General features: G+C 48.0%; 1 protein-coding gene across 1 annotated transcript; it reads left to right on the forward strand.

The window, feature by feature from the left end:
* Window positions 1-1,754: 1,754 nt before the first annotated feature.
* NUDC (nuclear distribution C, dynein complex regulator) lies at window positions 1,755-21,670 on the forward strand. The gene is made up of 9 exons (XM_002750477.4): window positions 1,755-1,938; window positions 5,086-5,163; window positions 17,296-17,499; window positions 17,592-17,657; window positions 18,211-18,330; window positions 18,425-18,619; window positions 20,695-20,778; window positions 20,873-20,991; window positions 21,405-21,670. Exons 1-9 carry the CDS (start codon window positions 1,858-1,860, stop codon window positions 21,454-21,456), a joined length of 999 nt encoding a protein of 332 aa, XP_002750523.1. The 5' UTR covers window positions 1,755-1,857; the 3' UTR covers window positions 21,457-21,670.
* The last annotated feature ends 1,694 nt before the right edge of the window (window positions 21,671-23,364 follow it).

Here is a 23,364-nt window from a genome sequence, read left to right on the forward strand (position 1 = left end):
GACACAGGTCAACCCCAGGAGTCTCTAAGCTAAAGGGCGAAGTCTCTGGGGAACACACAATTCCAACTATAACAGAAACCTAAAGGAAAAAGGAAAGAAGAAGGAGTCAGCTGTGTCAAATGCACCTGAGAAGTTGAGTAAGATAATAGTGGTTCATTGGCTTTGGCAATACGTAGCACTGTAACCATAGCAGAGCCTTTAAAGAATAGATTAGAATAGGCTGGGCACGGTGGCTCACACCTGTAATCCTAGCACTTTGGGAGGCCAAGGCAGGTGGATCACGTGAGGAGTTTGAAACCAGCCTGGCTAACAGGGTAAAACTTCCTTTACTAAAAATACAAAAAATTAGCTGTGGGTGATGGTGGGTGCCTGTAATCCCAGCTACTCAGGAGACTGAGAGTCACTTGAACCCTGGAGGCAGAGGTTGCAGTGAGCCAAGATCGTGCCACTGAAATCTAGCCTGGGCAACAGAGTGAGACTCTGCCTCATTAAAAAAAAAAAAAAAAAAAAAAGACCAGAATAAAATGTAGAGAGATGGAAGGTGAGGGAGTAGAGAAACAAGCAAACAAGTTTGTTGTAAATCAGAGCTAAAAATTGGGGAGGTACCAGCAGAAGAAAGTGGGTCATGGAATAATAATTTAAAAATAGGGCTGGGCATGGTGGCTCATACCTGTAATTCCAGCACTTTGAGAGGCTGAGACAGGAGGAGGAGGGCTTGAGAGCAGGAGTTTGAAACTTAGCCTGAGCAACATACAGTCCATCTCTATCAAAAAAAAAAAAAAAAAAAAAAAAAAAAAGCAGGGCATGGTGGTGTGCAACTGTAGTCCCAGATACTCGGGAGGCTGAAGTGGGGAGGATGGTTTGAGTTCAGGAGTTCAAGGCTGCAGTGAGCCATGACGGCGCCACTGCACTCCTGCTTGGGCAACAAAGCAAGATCCCATCTCTAAAAACAAACAAAAAGACATTAAAGCATGTTTGTATATTTAAGGGAATGATCCAGAAGAAAGATATTTGTGATGCAGAAACTAAAAAAAAGGGATAAGTACAGGGCTAGAGTTCCTGAGAAGACTAAGATGATGACATTCATTGCACAAGTGGACGGATTAGCTTGGATGGCTGGGTCCTGTCCCTGCATTAACAGAAGTTAAGGTCAATTTCAGCACCTGTCATAATTTCCTGGGCCCAGTGCAAAATGAAAACGTGGGCCTCCTTATTCCAAAATTATTAAGAATTTCAAAGCTACAACAGAAAAACATTAAACCAAGCGTGGAGCCTCTCTAAGCCTGGGCCCTGTGCGACTGCAATTTGTAAGCTCATGAAGCTGGCCCTGGTCAAGTATGTAATGAGGTCGATGAGGAGGAGTAAGTCCTGGGTAAGTCCCTTCTAGGATTGGAAGAGATGACTAAGGCAACTTTCAGCTTCACTGTTCCACAAGCTGGGAGGCCATTAGCAACGGAGAGAAGCCAAACTCGTCCCTTTTTAACTTCCAACCCTGCCAGATTTGAGTCCAGAGCTTTCTAGAAGTCTCTACAGCATCGGGTGACCATAGCAACTCATGCCAAACTCTCTGGCCCACGGCTCCGCCCACCATTTCGTGGACGCGCTAGTTGATTGGATCAGAAAGTCGACCAATGGCTGGTGAAGCGGGCTGCTTGCCGCACGGTCAATGGCCGTGGGCCGGGAGGAAGGCGGGAAGAGAGGGCGAGGAGGCGGGCCTGGGCGGCCGCGCGCGTGCGTGTTTCCGGCTCCGCTGCGGAAGGCGGACGACTGGAGCTGTTGGGCCCAACGCGACGCGAAGGTGCGGGTAGAGCGCGGGACTAGAGTGCAGAGCTCGGGAAGTGGATCGGAGCCGGCGCAATGGGCGGAGAGCAGGAGGAGGAGCGGTTCGACGGCATGTTGCTGGCTATGGCTCAGCAGCACGAGGGAGGCGTGCAGGAGGTAACGTCCCGCGCGGCGTCGGCCCACCCGGCGGCCCTGGCCATGCTCCTTCCGCCCTTCTCTGCCTTCGAGGGCGGAGACCCACCCCTGGGCCTCGCGGGCTTCTAGGATTCCCCCACATTCTCACTGCGCCCAGCTTACGGCTCGGCTGCCCGCCGGCAGGTCTCACCGGGTTCGCATCAGTCCCGGGCCCCCGGCGCCCCTCAATAGTTCCTATCTTAGCAATTCCCGCGTCCCTAAGCGTAGGATCCCCCTTTAGTCTCACATATGCCCCCAACCCCTTTTCCCCTTTGATGAAGGCTTCCCAGGAGCATCGCTTAGTAAGAACCATCCCAAATATCGTGATTTGCATCCACCAAGGCTTGGGGCGAGTTGACGAATGTGTGCGGGGTGATGTTAGCGCGTGGTCTTGTTAGGCCTTGAATGGGAGAATAGGAGGCCTGTGTTCACAATTAGTTTCCACCACCTACCAACTTGGAACCTTTACATCTCTCCAAGCCTCAGTTTCTTTGTCTATGAGATAGCTGCGAATGCCAGTTCCCCGAGAGTAGTGAAGAACAGTGAGTTCTCAGTAATAAGACTTTTTCATTCAACAGGTATTTGTTTTGTGATTGATGTGTGTCCCACACTCAATGCGACCGGGGATGCATAAAACCTGCCCTCGTCCTGATAGAGCTTACAAAGAGCTTTTCAAAGCCCAGTGACAGACACAGTAACACATGGTGTATAAATAATAAGAGCCAACTGTTAGGATTATTTTTTCGGAACAGGTACAAAGTTGGCCAGGAGCAGTGGCTTACGCCTGTATACCTAGCACTTTGGGAGGTCGAGGCAGGCAAATCACCAGATGTCCGGAGTTTGAGACCAGCCTGACCAACATGGAGAAACCCCCGCTCTACTAAAAATACAAAATTAGCCAGGCGTGGTGATGCATGCATGTAATCCCAGCTACTTAGGAGGCTGAGGCAGGAGAATCACTTGAACCCGGGTGGCGGAGATTCCAGTGAGCTGAGATTGCATGGTTGCACTCTAGCCTGGGCAACGAAGAGGGAAACTCCCGTTTGTCAGGATCAGAACTCTCATTTTCAGAGCCAGAGAAGTGACAGGGATTTGCCCAGATCATGCAATACCTATGGTCCTGGCCTAGACAGGTCAGTGTGCTTCCTGAAGTCCATGGCTGATTGTGTCTCACTGGGGATAGGTTTCCATTGAACTTTCCATTCCTATTCTTTGATCTAGGTGTCTGTGGTGACCGAGGACTTCTGAGCCCTTTGTGGTGGGGAGAGTGTTTCTAGTTTGCAAGTGTGAAAAGCCTTCCTGTCTCCATTCCCCTAAATTGTTGATACAAAACTGGATTAGGAAGTGAGTTCATTTTTGAGCAAATTGAAAAAGTGTCTAGAAGCAAGTATTGAAACCATTGAGATAGGTTCTAGCATCAGATTTAGACCCACTCTTGGGCAAATAAAGGGTTTGTGTGTGCTGACCTTAGGTCACGACTAGGTTGTTTCATTCAGCAAGAATTTTATTGAGCATATACCCATAGCCATATCTGGTGCCCTGCAATGCTGGATAGGCTAAGCCATGGTTTATGGTTCCTATTTGTAAGGTGACCCTCTGCCAGTGGATCTCTTGCTCTGTGCCATACATTGCTAAAGGCCTCACCTCCATCATCTCATGATCCTCACCAGGTCCCTAGAAATAGGTCCTATATCTTACTCCTGTTCTACAGAGTTAAGAAACTTCTGCAAAGTCAAAAACTAATATATTTCAGTCTGATACTCAAAGCCATGTCTTTAACCACTTGGCTACACTTGTACCCCAGCCAGAGTTAGTCCATCTCATCCTCCTTTGAATTGACTTCATTCGCTCCCCTCCCTCTTGCTTTGACCTGGTAACTTACCCAGTGTCTTTTTTTTTTTTTTTTTGAGATGGAGTTTCGCTCTTGTTACCCAGGCTGGAGTGCAATGGCATGATCTCGGCTCACTGCAACCTCCGCCTCCTGGGTGCAGGCAATTCTCCTGCCTCAGCCTCCAGAGTAGCTGGGATTACAGGCACGCACCACTTTGCCCAGCTAATTTTTTGTATTTTTAGTAGAGACAGGGTTTCACCATGTTGACCAGGATGGTCTCGATCTCTCGACCTCGTGATCCACCCGTCTCGGCTTCCCAAAGTGCTGGGATTACAGGCTTGAGCCACCGCACCCGGCAGTTTTTTTTTTTCTTTCGAGATGGAGTCTCACTCTGTCACCTAGGCTGGAGTGCATGGCGCCATCTCGGCTCACTGGAACCTCTGCCGCCTAGATTTAAGCAATTCTCCTACATCAGCCTCCCAAATAGCTGGGACTATAGGTGCCTGTCACTGCCCCCAGCTAATTTTTGTAGTTTTTAGTAGAGATGGAGTTTCATCATCTAGGCCAGGCTGGTCTTGAACTCCTGACCTCGTGATCCACCCATTCACCTCAGTCTCCCAAAATGCTAGAATTACAGGTGTGAGCCACCACACCTGGCCTCCCCCCCCCCACCCCGGCAAGACAAAGTCTCACTCTGTCATCCAGGCTGGAGTGCAGTGGCACAATCTCCACTCACTGCAACCTCTGCCTCCTGGGTTCAGGCGATTCTCCTGCCTCAGCCACTGAATAGTTGGGATTACAGGTACCCACCACTGTACCTGGCTAATTTTTATGCTTTTAGTAGAGACAGGGTTTCACCATGTTGGCCAGGCTGGTCTTGAACTCCTGACCTCAAGTGATCCGCCCACCTGAGCTTCCAAAGTTCTGGGATTACAGGTATGAGCCACTGCACCTGGCTTTAGCCAGTGTCTTGATGGGCTTGTTACTTTCTGGAGAGGAAAGCTGGGCCCAGGCTTTTCATGCCCTGTATGCAGAGGAGTGTTCCATACAGTTAGGCTGCTTCTAGCATCACAAGGAAAGTGAAACGTGCACACATCCATGCAGGATATGAGAAATCTGCTTCATGGTAGAAGTGACTAAGATAACCTTATGCAGAGGATGTCTCCTCAGTTGGGAGGCTCAGAGGAAAAATAGTCAAGTTCTCAATGCCCTCCTAGACAAAAGAAGCTGACTTATGTACAGTCGAAGGGCTCCCAGTATGGCAGCTCCACAGCTTTGATCTTCTCCCCCTCTTTCAGCTTGTGAACACCTTCTTCAGCTTCCTTCGACGCAAAACAGACTTTTTCATTGGAGGAGAAGAGGGGATGGCGGAGAAGGTAAGTGTTAGAAACCGCTGTCCTCTGGGCAGGTTTGTCTTCAGAAGAAAAGCTCACCTGGCTTTCCTTTGGCATAGTAACATTCAGCAGAAGTGAAATGCCAAATGTGAGGAAGGGAAGCAAGCTTTCCTTTCCTCAAGCTCCACTCCTTGCTCAGTGCTCTACCTACCTTATTTCCCATGATTTTTGCAGTTCTACCAGAGGGGCAGGTGTTAACTATTCCTGTTGAGGAAATTGGCTCAAGAGAGTTTGTACCTTGTCCAAAGTCTTGCACTGAGTTGTGGGAGAACCAGGGTTGAACCCAGTCTGTTGTAAACCTGCCTTCTGCCCCTGACACAGTGCCTCTCAGTTCCTTTTCCAATGAGGAGGTTTTATTTTTATTTTATTTATTTATTTTATTTCTTTTGAGACAGAGTTTCACTCTTTCACCATGCTGGAGTGCAGTGGTGCAATCTCGGCTCACTGCAACCTCTGCCTCCTGGCAGCAGTTCTCCTGCCTCAGCCTCCCCAATAGCTGGGATTACAGGAATCTGCCACCAAGCCCAGCTAATTTTTGCATTTTTAGTAGAGATGGGGTTTCACCATGTTGGCCAGGATGGTCTCAATCTCCCGACCTTGTGATCCGCCTACCTTGGCCTCCCAAACTGCTGGGGTTACAGATTTGAGCCACCACACCTGGCCTATTTATTTTTTTGAGACAGAGTCTCGCTCTGTTGCCCATGCTGGAGTGCAGTGGCACGATCTCGGCTCGCTGCAACCTCTGCCTCCTGGGTTTAAGCAATTCTTGTGCCTCAGCCTCCCAAGTAGCTGGGATTACAGGCACACGCCACCACACCCAAGCTAATTTTTGTATTTTTCGTAGAGATCAGGTTTCACCAGAGGTTTCACCTCTGACCTCAAGTGATCCACCCACCTTGGCCTCCCAAAGTGCTGGGATTACAGGTGTGAGTCACTGCACCTGGCCTGAGGAGGTTTTAACTAGTTAACCTGGGAGATGAGACTGGGCAAATGTTAGAAACTGATGCTTAGAAAGAAATTTAGGAATATTCAAAGCCATGTCTTTCCAGATCCTGTGACTCAGAGTTCAAGGATTTTTATTTTATAGTATTGATTCTGAGATCTGAAACTTCTTTTCTTTAAAGTTGTAATTACATTTTTGAAAATTGTTATATCAAGAGGACTGTACCTCACTTAGCCGTTATCTTTTTTTTTTTTTTGAGACGGAGTCTTGCTCTTGTCACCCAGGCTGGAGTGCAGTGATACAATCTTGGTTCATTGCAATGTTTACTTCTTGGGTTCAAGCAATTCTTCTGCCTCAGCCATCTGAGTAGCCGGGATTACAGGCATGTGCCACCACGCCCTGTGCCATTATCTTTATAATAGACATCAGTAAGAGACATAATAAGGAGACATTTTGCCAACTGTTTTCTGTGGCTTCAAGGTTCTAACAAGTTGGTAAACTCTTTAATGTGTCCTGAAGGTTTGAGGCCACTCTGTCATGGACACATTACCTAAGGGTAAGAGTCCCATGTTCTTGGTCTAGCTATGTCACCTAGTCGAGTTCCCACCAGTTCTCTAGTTCTTTCCATCTGTAAAGTGGGAGAAAATAGACCCCTTCTAAGCTCAGGTATTCTTTCTGTGTTGTTACTGTCACCTCTGGTTTTTCTGTTGGCCAGACTACCTTACAATATCAGTAGTCTAATTTTTTGTGTGTATGAGACAGAGTTTCACTCTTACTGCCCAGGCTGGAGTGCAGTGGCGTGATCTCTGCTCGTCACAACCTCCACCTCCCGGATTCAAATGATTCGCCTGCCTCAGTCTCCTGAGTAGCTGGGATTACAGGCATGCGCTACCACGCCCAGCTAATTTTGTATTTTTAGTAGACATGGGATTGTTCCATGTTGGTCAGGCTAGTCTCCAGCTCCTGACCTCAGGTGATCTGTCTGCCTCGGCCTCCCAAAGTGCTGGGATTACAGGCGTGAGCTATCGTGCCCAGCCTAATTTTTTCAATGAATATTTATTGAACACTTAATGCTTCGGATTGTGTTAGGTCCTATACCAAACCCTTTGGTATTGCAGAGGTGAATACAGATGTTCTTTGTTTTCATGGATCTCACCGTGTAGTCAAAAAAAAAACCCAACCAAGCAGTGAAAAAGTAGTGGTTGTTGGGGCAGAAGCCATGGGAACATAAAGCTAACCTAGGATGGGGGCTCAGAGAAGACTTTGAGGAAGTGATGCTTCAGGTATGAAGCATGAATAGCTGGAAGAAGGGAGAGAGGTGAACCCTTCTGTGTGTGTATTTGAGGCAGGGTCTTGCTCTGTTGTCTCAGTTGGAGCACAGCAGCACTGTCTGCCCACCTTAGCTTCCCAATGTACTGGGACTACCCAATTTTTCTTAACTGTAAGAGGGAGTAATCCTTATCTCACAAGGCTGTTAGGAGGATTAAAAAAAGTCAGCCAGGCACAATGGCTCACCTTTGGGAGCACTTTGGGAGGCTGAGGTGGGCAGATCATGAGGTCAAGAGATCAAGACCATCCTGGCCGACATGGTGAAACCCTGTCTTTGCTAAAAATACAAAAATTAGCCAGGTGTGGCAGCATGCGATTGTAATCCCAGCTACTTGGGAGGCTGAGGCAGAAGAATCGCTTGAACCCGGGAGGTTGCGGTGAGCTGAGATCATACCACTGCACTCTAGCCTGGCAACAGAGTGAGACTCTGTCTTTAAAAAAAAAAAAGCTGGGCGCCGTGGCTCAAGCCTTTAATCCCAGCACTTTGGGAGGCCGAGGCGGGTGGATTATGAGCTCAAGAGATCAAGACCATCCTGGCCAACACGGTGAAACCCCATCTCTACTAAAAATACAAAAATTAGCTGGGCGTGGTGGCATGCGCCTGTAGTCCCAACTACTTGGGAGGCTGAGGCAGGAGAATTGCTTGAACCCGGGAGGCGGAGGTTGCAATGAGCTGAGATCGTGCCACTGCACTCCAGCCTGGCAACTGGCGACAGAGTGAGACTCTGTCTTTTAAAAAAAAAAAAAAAGACAAAGGTCCACAGTCCACTTCAGAATCCCTTGGGGCCACATGTATTTTGGGGTTTAAAATTATTTGGATTTCAGGAAGACAATGCAGTGTATATAATGTACATTATATAAAATACTCCAATCCCAGGGCCAGGAGCTGTGTCCTATAACGAAACACATTAATACTTCTGCAGGGAAATGTATCTATCAATATACATATACAGTATACAAGTGGAAGAAATGACGGGTATAAATACCTCATGCCACAAACTTATATACAAAAGCACTTTTGGTTTTTATAGTTTTTGGGGGTAGGACTTTTAGACCTGAGTGCAGCCATAATGATCTAATCAATATGATACTGATAGAAGAAGAGAAAATTGGACTAGTGAAATGGAATAGAGAACCCTAAAATAAAGGCTAGCGTTTATGAGGATTGAATATATCTAATGTGGTAATTCAGTTCATTAGGCAAAGCATGATTTAGTAAGTCTTACTGCTACATGGATTTTGTTTTGCTTAAAAATAAAATTTACCATCTGTCATACTTTATAAAAATAAATTACAGAAAAGTCTTGTAAGGAAAGCTAGGAAGCTAGTCTTGTGTGGGGGAGACTTGAAGATTAGAAAACTGGAAGCTGTAAAAGAAGAGGTAGCTGTTCTGTTTGCCTCTTCAAATGTTGAAAATTTGTAAATGGTAAAAGAGACATATTTAAGTCAATTGAAGAATACTAGATTATGAGAAAATATGCAGTGCAGAGGACAAACAACATTTAATTGTTAATTTCATATTTAGGAACTCATAAATAAAAATTAGCCAGGCCTCATGGCACATGCTTCTAGTCTCACCTACTTGGGAGGCTGAGGTAGGTTTGCTTGATCCCAGGAGGTTGAGGCTACAGTGAGCTGTGATTGCACCATTACACTCCAGGCTGGATGACAGAGCAAGACTTTTGTTTCCAAAAAAACGAAACAAATCCCACAATGAGGTACTACTATCTCACATCTGTTAGGATGGCATCTGTTAAAAGGAAAACAAAATAACAAATGTTGACAAAGATAGGGAGAAACTGGAACCCTTGTACACTATTGGTGAGAATGTCAAATGGTGCATTTGTTATGGAAAACATTATGGCAGTTTCTTAAAAAATTAAAAATAGAACTATCACCAGGCACGCCTGTAATCCTAGCATTTTGGGAGGCCTAGGTGGGTGGATCACCTGGGGTGAGGAGTTCAAGACAAGCCTGGCCATCCTGGTTCAAGACAAACCCCATCTTTAAAAAAAAATTTTTTTAATAAAAAAAAAAAAACAAAACTATCATACGGCCTAGCAGTCATGCTTATGGATATATACCCCAAAGAAGGATTGAAAGGAGGATTTATTTCCATGCCCATGTTCACGGCAGCATTATTCACAATAGCCAAAAGCGGAAGGAACCAAAGGCTCCATCAGCAGGTGAATGGATAAACAGAATGTGATTTAGACATATTCTGGGATGCTAGTCTGCCTTAAAAGGGAAAGATCCTGTCCATTGCTACATGGATGTACCTTTGAGGACCTCAGGTTACATGAAATAAGCTGGTCACAAAAGGACAAATACAGTTGATCCTTTGTATCCATGGGCTCTGCATCCATGGGTTTAACAAACCACTGATGGAAAATATTTGAAAAAAAATTTTTTTTTGGCCAGGTGCGGTGGATCCATGAGTTCAGGAGTTCAAGACCAGCCTGGCCAAGATGGTGAAACCCCGTCTCTACTAAAAATACAAAAGTTAGCTGGTTGTGGTGGTGGGTGGCTATAATCCCAGCTACTTGAGGCTGAGGCAGAGAACTGCTTGAACCCAAGAGGCAGCAGAGGTTGTAGTGAGCCGAGATCATGCCATTGCACTCCAGCCTGGGCAACAGAGCAAGACTCCGTCTCGGGTTAAAAAAAAAAAAATTTAAATTACTATACAGTAATAAAAAAATACGAATTAAGCCCAGCATTGTGAGTACACCTGTAATCTTAGCTACTTGGGTTGCTGAGAGGGAGGATTGCTTAAGCCTGGGAGTTTGAGATCAGCCTGGGCAACATAGCAAGACCCTGCCTCCCTCCAAAAAAAAAACTCCACAAATTTTAAAAAATATAATCTAATTTACGTACATATCACTTACGTTGTATTAGATATTAAGTAATCTAGAGATGATTAAATATACAGGAGGATGCATAGGTTATATGCAAATAAAATGCCATTTTAAATTTATATATTTATTTTAACAGAGTCTCACTCTGTTGCCAGGCTGGAGGGTAGTGCATTGATCTTGGCTCACTGCAACCTTCGCCTCACGAGTTCAAGCTATACTACTGCTTCAGCCTCCCAGGTAGCTGGGACCACAGGTGTGTGGCACCACACAGATAATTTTTGTATTTTTTAATAGAGACAGGGTTTTACCATGTTGGCTAGGATGGTCTTGATCTCTTGATCTCATGATCTGGCCACCTCACCTTCTCAAAGTGCTGGGATTACAGGTGTGAGCCACTTTGCCTGGCCTAAGATGCCATTTTATATAAGGGACTTAACCTGGGATATAGTGTTGGGGAGTGGTCCTGGAACCAATCCTTATGGGTGTGGTAGAACTGCCATATTGCATGCCACTTATATATAATTGAAGGCGTATTTTTGTATTAGTAAATATCCAAAATTGTGACTTTTTAATTTTTTTGAGACGGAGTTTCGCTGTTGTTACCCAGACTGGAGTGCAATGGCACGATCTCAGCTCACCGCAACCTCCGTGTTCTGGTTTCAAGCAATTCTCCTGCCTCACCCTCCCGAGTAGCTGGGATTACAGGCAAGTGCCACCACGCCCACCTAATTTTTGTATTGTTAGAAGAGATGGGATTTCACCTCGTTGACCAGAATGGTCTCGATCTCTGACCTCGTGATCCACCCGCCTCGCCACCCAAAGTGCTGGGATTATAGGCGTGAGCCACTGCGCCCGGCCAAGTTTTTTTTTTTGAGATGGAGTTTTACTCTTGTTGTCTGGGCTAGAGTGCAGTCGCATGATCTCAGCTCACTGCAGTCTTCGCCTCCTGGGTTCAAGCCATTCTCCTGCCTCAGCCTTCTGAGTAGCTGGGACTCCAGGTACATGCCACTGCACCCACCTAATTTTTGTATTTTTAGTAGACAGGTTTTGCCATGTTGGCCAGGCTAATCTCAAACTCCAATAGCGTAACTCCTGAGCTCAGGTGATCTACCTGCCCCAGCCTCCCAAAATGCTGGGATTACAGGCATGGGCCACCATGCCTGGCCTACAAAAACAAACCAAAAAAAATTTAAAGAATTTTAAAAAGTAAATCACAAGATACCTCTCTTTTTTTTCTTTTTTGAGGCAGAGTCTTGCTCTGTTCCCCAGACTGGAGTGCAGTAGCATGATCTCGGCACACTGCAGCCTCTGCCTTCCACAGTCAAGCAATTCTCTGCTCCTAAGTAGCTGGGATCACAGGTGCCCACCACATCTGGCTAATTTTTTTGGTATTTTTAGTAGAGACAGGGTTACACCATCTTGACCAGCCTGGTCTTAAACTCTTGACCTCGTGATCCAACTACCTCGGACTCCCAAAGTGTAGGGATTACAGGCGTCAGCCACTGAGCCCGGCCTGCAGTTTATTTTTGGAAGACATGTTGTTTGTCCTGGCAAAGTTTTCAACAATCTGGATTTTGCGTATTGCATCCTAAGAATGGTTTTTACTCACGACAGTTCTGACACCAAATGTGTGGGTTTTTTCTACCACTTAACCAGTCTCCAGTTCTCTAGATACCAACTGAGTGTCCTACAATTCAATTGAATTCTGACACTAACTGCCCAGAATTACTGCAGACTGCATAGATTAAGGACTCAGTCCCATAAGGCTGCCCCCACTTGACATACCAGACATAACTTCCAGGTTCCCTCGTGTAGTTCTGACCAACCAGCTGTAAGCTGGGGCTTCCCATGACCACCTTTTCAGGTTTAATAATTTGCTAGAATGATTCAGAACTCAGTTAAGTGCCTTATTTACTGTTACTGGTTTATTTTAAAAGACGTAACTCAGAAACAGCCAAACAGCTGTGTAGGGCTAGGTATGGGGCTGGGGCGTGGAACCTCCATGCCCTCTCTGGGTGTGCCACCCTCTCAACACCTTGATGTATTCACCAACATAGAAATTCCAAACCCCATTGTTTAGGGGTTTTTGTTTTGAGACAGGTTCTCACTCTGTCATGCAGGTTGTAGTGCAGTGGCGCAATCTCGGCTCACTGTAATCTTTGGATCATAGCAACCTCCAGCTCCCAGGCTCAAGCAATTCTCTCACCTTATCCTACTGAGTAGCTGGGACTGCAGGCATGTTCGACCATGCCCAGCTAGTTTTTTCATATTTTTAGTACAAACGGGGTCTCGCTGGATTGCCCAGGCTAGTCTTAAATTCTTGAGCTCAAGCAATCTGCCCACCTCCGCCTTCCAAAGTGCTGGAATTACTGGTATGAGCCACTGTGCCCAGTAAACTTAAATATTTGCACAGATGTAGTTCCCCAGTGAGCTAGCATGTATTCATTTATTTAATTTGTTTTTTTTTTTTTTTTTGAGACAGAGTCTTGCTCTTTCTCCCAGGGTGGAGTACAGTGATGTGTGATCATGGCTCACTGCAGTCTTGACCTCCCAGCCTCAAGCAATCCCCCTACCTCAGTCTCCCAAGTAGCTGGAACTACAGGCATGTACTATTATACTCAGCTAATTTTTGTATTTTTTGTAGAGACAGGGGTCTTCCTATGTTGCCCAGGCTGGTTTCAAACTCCTGGGCTCAAGTGATCTGTCTGCCTCTGCTTCCCAAACTGCTGAGATTACAGATGGAGCCCCATGCCCAACCTGGATTAGCAGTTTTTTTTTTTAGACAGAATCTCGCTCTGTTGCTGAGGTTGGAGTGCAGTGCCGCGGTCTTGGCTCACTGCAACCTCTACATCCTGGATTTGAGCGATTTTCCTACCTCAGCCTCTGGAGTAGCTGTGACTGTAGGCGCGTGCCACCACGCCCAGCTCTTTTTTTTTGAGGTGGAGTTTCGCACTTGTTACCCAGGCTGGAGTGCAATGGTGAGATCTCAGCTCACCACAACCTCCGCCTCCTAGGTTCAAGCAATTCTCCTGCCTCAGCCTCCCAAGTAGCTGGGACTACAAGTGCACACCACCATGCCCAGCTAATTTTTGTATTTTTAGTAGAGATGGGGTTTCACCATGTTGGCCAGGATGGTCTCAATCTCTTGACCTCGTGATCCACCCGACTCGGTTTCCCAAAGTGCTGGGATTATAGGCGTGAACCACCACGCCCGGCCTTTTTTTTTTTTTTTTTTTTTTTTTTTTTTTTTTGGTATTTTTAATAGAGATGGAGATTCACTATGTTAGCCAAGGATGGTCTCAATCTCCTGACCTTGTGATCCACCTGCCTTGGCCTCCCAAAGTGCTGGGATTACAGGCGAGAGCCACTGTGCCCAGCCTGGATTAGGATTTTAATAACAGCTATTTCATAACATTCTTCTGCCTTCTGAAAAGTATTTGAGAAGGCTGGCATGGTGGCACATGCCTGTAGTCCCAACTACTTCAGAGGCTTCGGTGGGAGAATCACTTGAGCCCAGGAGTTTGACGCCAGCTTGGGCAACATAGTGAGACCCCCCCATCTCATGGAAGGAAAAAAAGATAGGAAAAAAGTTCTATGGGAGTTTTTGGGAAGGAAAGAGGGCACTTATTTATTGAGAATCCCAAAAGGTTTTGGGAAGATGTGGCATCTGAATGGGCTTGAAAGAGAAAGTAGGATTTGGATTGGGGACTGGCAGAAGGGTGTTCCCAGGTGCAGGAAACAGAAGGAAAAAGGCCCAGGGTTGGGGAAGCATGTGATAGGAATAGAATTACAGAGGAAAAGCTTAAATCCACCTGGGAGAGGGCATGGCTGTGACCCGCACACTTGGGTCTGATCTTGAGGGCTGAGGAAGAACTCCCAGGAGATCAAGCTCAGCAAGGAGCAAGCCAGGTAGAAGGACCTGTGCAGGGAGAGGCATAGGCTCTGCATTGCAGGCCATGGGGAGCTGTGGTCCATTCTACATCGGGGCTGCTGACATTTTTGCAAGAGGTCCAGACCCAGTAAGTGACAAGTTTGACCTTAGGCGGTGAGGATAATGGAATGGTATGTCTGGCAGGATTGGTACCAGATGATGTTCACAGATGACTCTTTGCTTTCTCCTTGGGCACTGGATGGTTGGTGATGCCACTCCTTAAATTGGGAACCACAGGAAGAGAAGAAGGTTGCTGAGGGCATTGGCTTATGGATGAGGCAGGGGAGGTCCCCAGTTGGCTCTGAGGATCACAGCAGGTGGTCCCTGTTGCACTTCAAGTAGTCGAAGAACCTTTTGGATCTATGCCTTAGATGAGGACCTGCCTGCTCTTCCCCTCCCATTTCCCTTTCCTCTAGACATCACCACAGCTACTACCTTTCAGTCCCTATTTTCCTAGGGCTCCTGTGTCAGAGCAGCTAGGAAGTGGTCAAAGGGGTAGGGTATCGGTCCATTGTTCCAGCAGATAAGGATAGGGTAGGTGGGGGAAATAGAATTTCTCAGGTGGCCCTCAGTGAGAATCCCTGCCAAAATTAGCCCCTGTTGTTTACTCTTTGGAGTATGTCATCCCCCTCAGATGTGTTGTGGATCCCCTCTCCCACTCCACCCCTGGCGTGGTCAGGTTCAGGACCTCACACCTTCAAATTCAACTTAAATATCCCTCAAGATCTGCCCTACCCAGGTTGGTAGGAGCCATTCTACTTCCTCATCTCCCAGCCTAGCTCAGGGAAAGCTTATGCTCATGTAAGCCTGTTGAATGGTTTGGGGTACTGTCCTGGGCCTCTTCTGGGAGAAAGCAACAGGCGTGGCTTTAGGGCAGGCCCAGCCCTCCCCACCCTAGTTGGCTGTGGTTCCCAAAGATGTGTCCAGTGACTGAAGCTTGAGTCTGTGACAACCTCTGGGTAGGCTTCCACACCCCTGGGGTTATCTCTCTGAGGCTGGGCCTGGGTCAAGCTGATGGGAGGAGGGGTCAGAGGCTGCTGTGATTGGCCTTGACTCTGCCTGGTGGTTTAGCTCTGCCCTTGCTTAACCTCCAAGAGCTAGGAAAGAACAGTACAAATGGGATGTGACATGATTCAGTGGAGCTGGGAGAGGGGAGGGCCCTGCTCCCACCTCCCTTTGGCCACTGGTTGGCAAATGGCTATAGTTCAAGGTCTCTCTGATGAGGGACTTGGGACCAAGGCCCTGCGGTGGAACAGCCTCTGCTGGCACAATTATCTCATGACCTGTCATTTCTATTGACAGCAGAATGGCCTCCCCTACCAGTTTAACTCGTGGTTTAGGGGGCACTTTTTGTTGTTCTTTAACCTTGTAGAGTGTGGAGCTACTGTAGTGTGTCATAAGCCTGGGGGTTTGGGAATAGCAGTAGAAATTGGCGTCAGATGGGTGAGAATCCACAGGGCATAGCAGAACCCCAGCTCTGGGGGCCCATGGGTGACTTCTGTGACCTTGAGCCCCTGCAGAGCTTTCCCTGCAGTTCTGCCTTCGAGATGCTTGAAAGAGGTTTTATTGACCACTGATCACATGGTGAGTGCTCTGCAAGGCCTCTAGGGGTGTGTGCGTGTGTGTGCACATGCACACTGTGTATGGGTTGGCATTGAGTTGACTTTCCTAAGGGTATGTTCCTGGGCCAGAGGTGAAACTTCAACACTTGACTGGTTGAGTTGGTCTGCCAGATGACCTGACAGAGGGGACAAGACATTCTAGGCAAAAAACAACACATGCCAAGATTGCTTTTATTTATTTTGATACAGGGTCTTTGCTCTGTTGCCCAGGCTGGTGGCGCAATCTCTGCTTACTGCAACCTCTGCCTCCTGGGTTCAAGAGATTCTCTCAACCTCAGCCTCCCAGGTAGCTAGGACTACAAGTGTGTGTCACCACACCTGGTTAATTTTTATATTTTTAGTAGAGACAGGGTTTCACCATGTTGGCCAGGCTGGTCTCGAACTCCTGACCTCAGGTGATCTGCCTGTCTTGGCCTCCCAAAGTGCTGGGATTACAGGCGTGAGCCACTGTGCCTGGCCTTGCACTGGGCTCTTGATGTGTGCTGTCATACTCAATCCTCATGACGGATAAGGAAACCGAGGCTAAGAGTCATTCACTGTCTAAGGCCAGGAACCAAATAATGACAGTTGGCCATGGTATGGGGGGTTAGTTAGCCCTTGGGTGGCAGGGAGGCTGGCTAGCACATCATGGCGTGGAAACATCCTGAGAAAGTATAGTGGAGAAAAAGGATTTGAAGTTGACAGCTTGCTGGCTGGAGAGAGGGGGACCAGGCTCTTCTCTCAAGAAAGCTCCCTGGCTTTCTGCTAACGTGGCCTTCCTGGGTGTGGCGTCAAGTCTTGCGTAACTGGACTGTGGTCTTGGATGCACTAAGAGTAAGAGTGATCAGTCAGAGGAGCAGGTCACTGTGGGCCTGAGAACTCAGGAAAGGCTTCTGAGGGACTGAGGCTTGAGTTTTTGCTTGTAACAGCATCACTTTTTTATTTTGTTTTTTTGAGACAGAATCTCCCTCTGTCATCCAGGCTCAAGTGCAGCTGTGCGATCTTGGCTTACTGCAACCTCCACCTCCCTGGTTCAGGCAGTTCTACCTCAGCCTCCCAAGTAGCTGGGATCACAGGAGCACGCTCAGCTAATTTTTTTGTATTTTTAGCAGAGACAGGGTTTCACCGTGTTGGCCAGACTGGTCTCAGATTCCTGACCTCAGGCAGTCTGCCTGCCTTGGCCTCCTAAAGTGCTGGGATTACAGGCGTGAGCCACTGCACCCAGCCAAGCGTGCACTTTTAAAAACAGCCAGTTTATTGAGACAGGTGGTTTGCATGTATTCTCATTTCAGCTCTATGAGATAGATGTATTTTCCTCATTTTGCAGATGAGGAAACTGATGTTCTGAGTGTAGTACTTTGCCCTTGCACCCAGCAGGTAGAAGAGGGGCTGGACTCCAGGCTATGGGACACTGTCCCCTGCTCTGATGCCTCATGGTCTTTCCTCCCTCTCCAGCTTATCACTCAGACTTTCAGCCACCACAATCAGCTGGCACAGAAGGCCCGGCGGGAGAAGAGAGCCCGGCAGGAGGCTGAGCGGCAGGAGAAGGCGGAGCGGGCGGCCAGGCTGGCCAAAGAAGCCAAGTCAGAGACCTCAGGGCCCCAGATCAAGGAGCTAACTGATGAAGAGGCAGAGAGGCTGCAGCTAGAGATTGACCAGGTGAAGGGTGGGCTTCCCTCCTCCATTCCTCAGATCCCCACTGGCACTGAGCAGTGAGGTCCTGTTGCCAACTGCTGTGTTCTTTGCCCCAGAAAAAGGATGCAGAGACTTATGAGGCCCAGCTCAAGAACGGCAGCCTTGACTCCCCAGGGAAGCAGGTGAGATGGACTGGAGGCACTTGGGATGAGACAGGAGTTTGGAACTTCCAGAGAATCTCCTGTCTACTACCTTCTCTGGAATACCCTTCCTTATCCTATCCCCTCCCCTCCTGGCTTTGGGAATCTTCCCCATACTTTAAGATTACACTCAGAGACATTGAAACAAAGGATCCAGGTTAAAAAAAAAAAAACAAAAAAAACCCCTTGACCTTAACCCATTTATGGCAGGAAAACCCAAGAGCCAGAGAGGGCAGTGCCTGTTACAGGTCCCATCTGAGGTTGCCTGGGTTCTGTGGGCCCAGCCATATCCTTTGTCACATGGTATAATAGTCTGAGCTCCTCTCAGGCAGAGATCAGAACTAAGTTTTACCTGGTTCCCAGTGGACCAATGCTTGGGGATCTGCCTCTCTGTGGAGTGGGCAGGGACCAGGTCTTTTTTGTTTTGTGGCTGTATGCCCAGTGCTAGCTCTGGGCTTGGCCCAGTGAGGTGGGTTCATTCTGTATCTGTTCATGTCTGTCAGGTAAGTAGCTAAGTGTCCCTGATTGTAAGCAGGAGACTGAGGAAGATAATGAGGAGGAAGACGAGAAGGACAAAGGAAAACTGAAGCCCAATCTAGGCAATGGGGCAGACCTGCCCAATTACCGTTGGACCCAGACCCTGTCGGAACTGGACGTGAGTGTCAGGGACCAGAGGTAAAGCTTAGGGAGCCAGCCTGGGGTGCTGGCAGCACTTGGTGGCCCCTCCTGACTGCCTCTGCCCTATGCAGCTGGCAGTCCCTTTCCGTGTGAACTTCCGGCTGAAAGGGAAGGACGTCGTGGTGGATATCCAGCGGCGGCACCTCCAGGTGGGGCTCAAGGGGCAGCCAGCGATCATCAGTGGGGAGCTCTACAACGAAGTGAAGGTGGAGGAGAGCTCATGGCTCATTGAGGATGGCAAGGTGGTGACTGTGCACCTGGAGAAGGTATGTGAGGCCCAGCTCTTTTGGCCTCCCTTCTTTTGGAAGAAGGGAGGATGTGTGCTTATTTTACTCTGGAGCCATGCTGGAGGCATTCTGGAATTATCTTACTTAATTCCCATGACAACACTCTTTGAAGTAGGTCTGTCCCTATTTTTTTTTTTTTTTTTTTTTTCCTTAAAGACAAGTCTCACTCTGTTGCCCATGCTGGAGTACAGTATCACCTTCTTAGCTCACTGCAGCCTTGAACTCTTGGGCCCAAGCAATTCTCCCGCCTTGTCCTCCTGAGTAGCTAAGACTACAGGTGCACACACCACAATGCTTGGCTAATTTTTGTTATATTTTTTTTTTGTAGGGATTGGGGTGGGGGGTGGTCTCCTTATATTTCCCAGACTGGTCCTGAACTCTTGGCCTCAAGTGATCTTCCCACCTCAGCCTCCCAAAGTGCTGATTACAGGCTTGAGTTAGGAAAAGAAATCACTGATTTACCCAAAAGCTTGTACCTCTGGGAAGGGGTGGAGTCAGGATCGAAACAGACTTAGATTCTAAGACTGCTTTTTATTTTTATTTTATTTTGAGACAGTCTTGCTCTGTCACCTGCGCTAGAGTGCAGTGGCATGATCTCAGCTCACTGCAACCTCCACCTCCCAGGTTCAAGCAAGTCTCCCATCTCAGCCTCCTGAGTAGCTGGGATTACAGGTGCCCACCACTGTGCTTGGCTAATTTTTGTATTTTTAGTAGAGATGGGGTTTCACCATCTTGGCCAGGCTGGTCTGGAACTCCTGACCTTGTGATCCACCCGCCTTGGTCTCCCTAAGTGCTGGGATTATAGGCTTGAGCCACCGCACCCGGCCCAGCTGCTGCTTTTTTACTTGATACTGTTCTTGTTCTAAGTGCTGGAGAGAGAACAGTGAACAAAACGTAGGAAAATCAGTGCCCTCAGGAAGTCTACATTCTCAACCTCACTGCCTTTGCAGAGAGATGGGACACAGACAGCAGTAAATAAAGGTGGTCTCTGAAAAGGGCCAAGAGTCTAAGAACTTCCTGGGGCACATAAGGCCCTGTCCTAGCCTGCCTGACTGGTACTGGCTGCCCTCACTCACCCCTCCATGCCCCTGCACTTGCTTTTCCTTCCAACTGGAATGTCTTTCCCTGCCTTTTAAATTTATTTTTTATTTTTTGAGACAGGGTCTTGTTCTCTCACCCAGGCTGGAATGCAGTGGCACAATCACGGCTCACTAGAGCCTTGACCTCCTGGGCTCAAACGACCCTTCCACCTTAGTTTCCTGAGTAACTCTAAGTGCCACCCTACCTGGCTAATTTCTAAATGTTTTTTTGTAGTGACAGGGTCTCATTATGTTGCCCAGGCTGGTCTGAAACTCCTGGGCTCAAGGGATCTTTCTGTCCCAAAGTGTTGGGACTATGGGTAGGATCATTGCACCAGGCACTTCTGTGCTTAAAAATTTTTTCTGGCCGGGCACGGTGGCTCACACCTGTAATCCCAGCACTTTGGGAGGCCAAGTTGGGCAGAATACAAGGTTAGGATTAGAGACCAGCCTGGTCAACATGGTGAAACTCCATCTCTACTAAAAATACAAAAAATTAGCCAGTGGTGGTGGGCACCTGTAATCCCAGCTACTTGGAAGGCTGAGGCAGGAGAATTGCTTGAACCCAGGAGCAGAGGTTGCAGTGAGCCGAGATTGTTCCCCTGTACTCCAACTTGACTCCATCTAAAAAAAAAAAAAATTGTTTTTTCTTCTCATTTTAAATCTGGTATACTGCTGTCTGTCTTAAGGCTCAGCCCAAGTGTCATTTTCAAACTTTTCTCCCTCCACCCTGGATGAATATCTCCCTTTCTCCTTTCTTCCCCTTATCACACTGATTTGTAACTGTTTGCCTCTGTGCCTCCCCCAGCTGCAGGGAGGGCACAGTCTTGCTCATTTGTACCTCTGGACCTAGCACAGGCCTGCATGGGTCTCAGGTGCAGGATGTGGATGGGAGAGAGTTTGGTTGTCAAAGGGTTAAGGGGTGATTCCTGTGCACAGAGCAGGCCACCTCCCACCCCCTGGTTCTCTTCACAGATCAATAAGATGGAATGGTGGAGCCGCTTGGTGACCAGTGACCCTGAGATCAACACCAAGAAGATTAACCCTGAGAATTCCAAGGTGAGTCCTGGCTGGTTGGGGGAGCTTCAGCAGGAAGGTGAGGGCCTTAGGTGTTTCCAGAGCTTTATCCATCCCTGTCATTGCCTGCCCCCAGTTGTCAGACCTGGACAGTGAGACCCGCAGCATGGTGGAAAAGATGATGTATGACCAGAGACAGAAGTCCATGGGGCTGCCAACCTCAGACGAACAGAAGAAACAGGAGATTCTGAAGAAGTGAGCAATTCAGAGATGGGGTTGTGGGAGGGTTTGTGCCTTGGGGGCTTAGACAGCACTGAATGCATCATTGAGCCACCTTAGGAGCTTTCCAGCCGAGTTTATGGTATTGGCTTGCCTACTCTAGTCACTTTCTGAGGTTATCCTGAGGGCAAGGCCAGCTCATGATAGGAGGGAAGGGGTAACAGCCAGTCATTGCCACCTACAGGAAAATGATGCCAGTGTTGGCACTTCAGCTTCCAGCCTCTGGGCTCAGATGGGCCTCAGATAGGCTGGTGTTGCTCCTGCCCAGCCTGGCTCGGTGTTGCTGAGGTCTAAAGAGATTAGATTTGACACGGGGGTGCTAGGAGAAGGGACAGTTTTAGAAGAGAAGGATGAGCTGTTTCATCATCTTCCTGCTTCCCTTTCTCCAGGTTCATGGATCAGCATCCGGAAATGGATTTTTCCAAGGCCAAATTCAACTAGCCCCTATTTTTTCCTCCCTGAACTCTTGGGGCTGAGCTGCAGTCACCCAACTTTCTTTCCCACTCCTCTGGGACTTGTGAGCCTTGGGGCTTCGGGCAGGCATGGGACTGGCCCAGGCACACAGGTCCCAGGGTATCAGGAGAAAGGCTGGGGCTTGGGGTCCTGTCCTCCCCAGTTGGCCTACTGTTACACATTAAAGCAATTTGCCCAGCTCCTTCTGTGTCCTCTCTTGCCTCTGGCCTTTCTCTGGGGCACAGGCCCTTTATGGCTGCTGCTGGGAACTGGGAGTTTGCCTTCTAGCCTAGATTCTGCCATGTGACCTAGAGCAAGTCCTTGCCTCTCTGTGGTCCTCAGTTTCTTAAAGGGAAGATTAAAACAAGGCTTTTAGTCTCTGTATGATTCTGAGCAAAGGTTGAGTTTTTCTGGCTAGAGACTAGAACACATGTCACATTCTCAAAGGAGCACATGACCCAGCAGTTTTAAGACCACTGGACTTGCTGATCCAATTCTCACTTCCCACTGCAGTGTGCCTGCCCTCTAGCCCTCAAGTGTTCTTCAAGCTAGAGACTATTGTGTCCCAGGCAGAAGAGCAGCAAGGGCCTAGGTGACACTGCCTGGCTCGGGAGGAGTACCAGGGGAATGGCCCAGGCCTCAGATCTGTGTGTGTGGTACAGGGATCTTGCTAGGAGGACAGAGTAAAGTCCAGTGAGGCCCCACTGTTTGTGTCTCTAACCTGGACCTCTGCAGATTCTAGGCCTTCTCAGAGCCAGCTCCCAGGGCAGTACCAGAGCTGTAGAGGCACTCCCCTCTGCTCAGATCCAGCCCACAGAGCTGACCTCTAGAGGGTGGAGGTCAGAGTGCTTGGGCCACAGAAGTTACAGCAAGAATGTCTAGGTTGACTTGCTATGAGTGCTTAGTTCCCTGGCCCCTAAATTTCTGGAACACAGATGTCTCTTAGAGAATTACAGAATAGCTGAGCACAGTAGCTCATGCCTGTAATCCTAGCACTTTGGGAAGCCAAGGTAGGTGGATCACTTGATGTCAGGAGTTCAAAACCAGCCTGGCCAACGTGGGGAAAGTCCGTCTCTGCAAAAAATTAGCTAGGTGTGGTGGTGCACATCTGTAATTACAGCTACTTGGGAGGCTGAGGCAGGCAAATCACTTGAACCCGGGAGTTCAATGATCTCGGCCACTGTACTCCAGCCTGGGCAATAGAAAAATAGTCTCAGAAAAAAAAAAAATTTCACAATAGCTTGTTAAGGATTTCAGAGAGGCTATGTAGTACATAGCTTTGTCTTTTTTCCAAACTTAATAAACCTTTTTTTTTTTTCCTGGGAACGGAAATAGTGGTTTAGAAGGCAAGGTTTGGAAAATGGTGATCTAGGGCTGAGGCTAGAGTAGAGGGTCTATGGTGTCACTCTCCCACTCTGGACTCCTGTCCTGTCCTGTGGTCATTTCAATCTAATGTTGGCCTTGACCTGGATGAGACAGCAGAGTGTAACTATGAACACAGGGTCCTTGGAGTTAGAATTGGACCCTGTGTTCACAGCCCCGAGAGACCATCCTGTGTTTTTCTTAGGGAACTGGACAAGTACAGTTTGTCTAGTAGGTACTTGCCAAAGGGTGCCTGTGGGAACAATAAGAAGGGCTGTGGGGACAGCAGGTCAAATGGGGCCTGGAGTGGGGGGGATCCTTAACAACTTCCAGCTTGTTAATTAAGAATGGGCTGGTGGGCCTGCCCTGGTCTCTGCTAAAAGAGGAGTGGTAGATAAGCCTGTGTGTGAGGAGCAGCCAAGTAGGATCCTTTGAACTTAACTGGGCTCTGACACCTAAATAGGGGATTCTGTGTTTGCCCCAGGGAGATCCAGAGCCATGGTTACTAACTGCGTGTCCCCTAAGTTCCTTGAC

This window comes from Callithrix jacchus, chromosome 7, assembly GCF_049354715.1.
Source record: "Callithrix jacchus isolate 240 chromosome 7, calJac240_pri, whole genome shotgun sequence".
Taxonomy (NCBI): Eukaryota; Metazoa; Chordata; class Mammalia; order Primates; family Cebidae; genus Callithrix; species Callithrix jacchus.